Raw genomic sequence first — 2,131 nt, 5'->3', positions numbered from 1 at the left:
AGGCCTGGAGGCTGAAGGCATCTCTCTGGTCACTTTTAACAGACAAAGCACGGCGGTAAGCAGCGCCCGCTGCCGACCAGCCACAGACCCGAGCTGCCTCGAGGGATGATGGGGCAGCGCAAGCATCTGCAGCCCGTTCAGTGTCTGCTGAGCCTGCTGATAAGAGGTCCGCTTGGATGTAGCTAGGATGGGTGTTTTGGGGTGCCAGGGCCATATCCTGACCTTCCCACTCATTCTCTCAGGTCTGAAAAACCTCCAAGCAGGTGCCTCTGCATCTGCTTTCCAGATAAATAATCCTCATCACCGGCCGATGAGAAACATCTCATCACTGCGCAGTGAGAAGTGCTGCGGAGAGTCTGCCCAGTCCCAGGGGCCATGCTGGCTATTTTCTAGGACCCTGCATTTACTTTGCATCTACATTTGCCTAGGCATGAATATGACAAAACAAATGCACCTGCCCAGCCCCTGCTTTGGGTGCGCGACTCCCGTGGCAGATGGAGAGATAGCTAGTGGGATGAGTTTGGTGGTCATATCAATGCCATACGCCAAATTTATCCCTTTTTCTCTTCCACTGGGAGGGATGTTATGACTTCAGGTTGCTTTTAGGTAGAGAAGGGCTTGAATTTACGAGATGTACTCTACAGATCTGGATCCACACCAGGATCCTCTCTCTACGTCTAGGACTGTATAGCCCTGGAGTTCAGGGCACGCTGGGTGCGGATCAGGTCTGGGCTTTGGGACTTCAGATTTTAGGCTTTGGAAGCTGCCTTGAATCTATGGACCACCCTCGAGCAGCCTCCGCTTTAGCACAGGGCAAAAGGGATTTGGAAAGAAGCAGGGGAAGCGGGTTTTCAGACTCTTGTTTGCACCGTATCTCTGTCTGGCAACATGAGGACGACAGGGAACAGGGTCCCTTTGGGGGATGGAAATGCTTGTAACTCCTTGGCCGCGAACCGTGGTGAGACGTAGTCGGCCAGGAACCGGATGATGAACTGGCGGCTGATGCAGTAGATCAGGTTGTCGACAACAGCGCACTGGAAGCAGGCAGGGTAGGGCATGCGGTTCGTGGCACATTCGTACCACAGCTTGGCCTTGATGCCGCAGCGGTAGACGCTGATGCCCATGCTGCGGTTGAGATCAAAGCGGTAGATGAAGCCGTTGACGGTGACCATCTCGGTGGTCCTGTCCTTGCTGCCGCTGGTGAGGCTGGCCCTCCAGCTGTCTGTCCGGCTGACGTATCTGAGCAGCATGTAGCGCAAGGTGCCTCCGGTCACGTAAATCTCCCCGTTGCACGCTGTTGCGGTGTGCGCCACGGCAAAGGTGTCGTTGGGCAGAGGGGCGGCGAAAGACCACCGGTCCTGGCGAGGGTCGTACCGCTCCACCGTGTAGAGGCATTCTCCTCCGATGGCATAGAGGTACCCGTCCAAGGCTACGAGCTTGCAGTGAGGCCTGGCTTGGTTCAGAGGGCAAAGCTCCCTCCAGATATTGGTCAGGGGGTTGTAGCAGAAGACCCGGTTCGAGGGCTTCTGGTACCGTCCTAGCCCTTCGCAGCCAGCCACCACGAAGACATAATTGAACATGCTGCAGAGGGCACATCCCTTGGAAACTGCCTCCTGCGGCATATGGGCCAGCGGATACCAGGTGTTGCTTTCGTCGTTGTAGTAACAGAGCCTGCTGGCGTGAAAGCTGCCTTCTTGCGTGCTGACGTCGGCCACGGTCACATATTTCCTCCCCTTCATCCTCCTTTGGAGGATCAGCTCTCTCTCCATGGCGTTCAGGCGCCCGTAGATAGATGCGTTCTTCAGGACTTGTAGGTAGTTGTCACTCATGACCTTATAAGCCGCCTCCTTGAGATGGTCTAGTTTCTGCTTCTTCGCCATGCACAGGACTTCGAAGCAGTTCCCCAAGTCCAAGTGGATGTCCACAGCGGGCTCAAAGCTCAGCGGGACTTGGAAGAAGTTGGCACCAGCCACAAGCTCCACTCTGGCTTCAGGGCTTGCATCCGTTTGGAGGCCGTGCATAGACTCCACCAGGGAAGCAACGGCGGTGGGCTTAGCAGGCGAAGGGCTTGAGTTCGATTTCCTGCTGTGGGGAGACGAAGCCCCAAATCCCTCCATCGGGACCTGCAGTT

At 56.0% G+C, this 2,131-nt stretch overlaps 1 protein-coding gene across 1 annotated transcript in view; it reads right to left on the bottom strand.

Annotated features, from left to right (window-relative positions):
• Positions 1-6: 6 nt before the first annotated feature.
• KLHDC7A (kelch domain containing 7A) overlaps positions 7-2,131 on the bottom strand; it is a 3,523-nt gene continuing 1,398 nt past the window's right edge. The window contains exon 1 of the mRNA XM_025213131.1: positions 7-2,131. This exon is cut by the window's right edge and continues 1,398 nt beyond it. Within this exon, the coding sequence (XP_025068916.1) occupies positions 852-2,131 (1,280 nt within the window). The 3' untranslated portion in view covers positions 7-851.

Source organism: Alligator sinensis, unplaced genomic scaffold (assembly GCF_000455745.1).
Source record: "Alligator sinensis unplaced genomic scaffold, ASM45574v1 scaffold1719_1, whole genome shotgun sequence".
Lineage (NCBI taxonomy): Eukaryota > Metazoa > Chordata > Crocodylia > Alligatoridae > Alligator > Alligator sinensis.
Note: the sequence above shows the minus strand (reverse complement) of the source record. Positions and strands in the feature narration are given on the sequence as shown.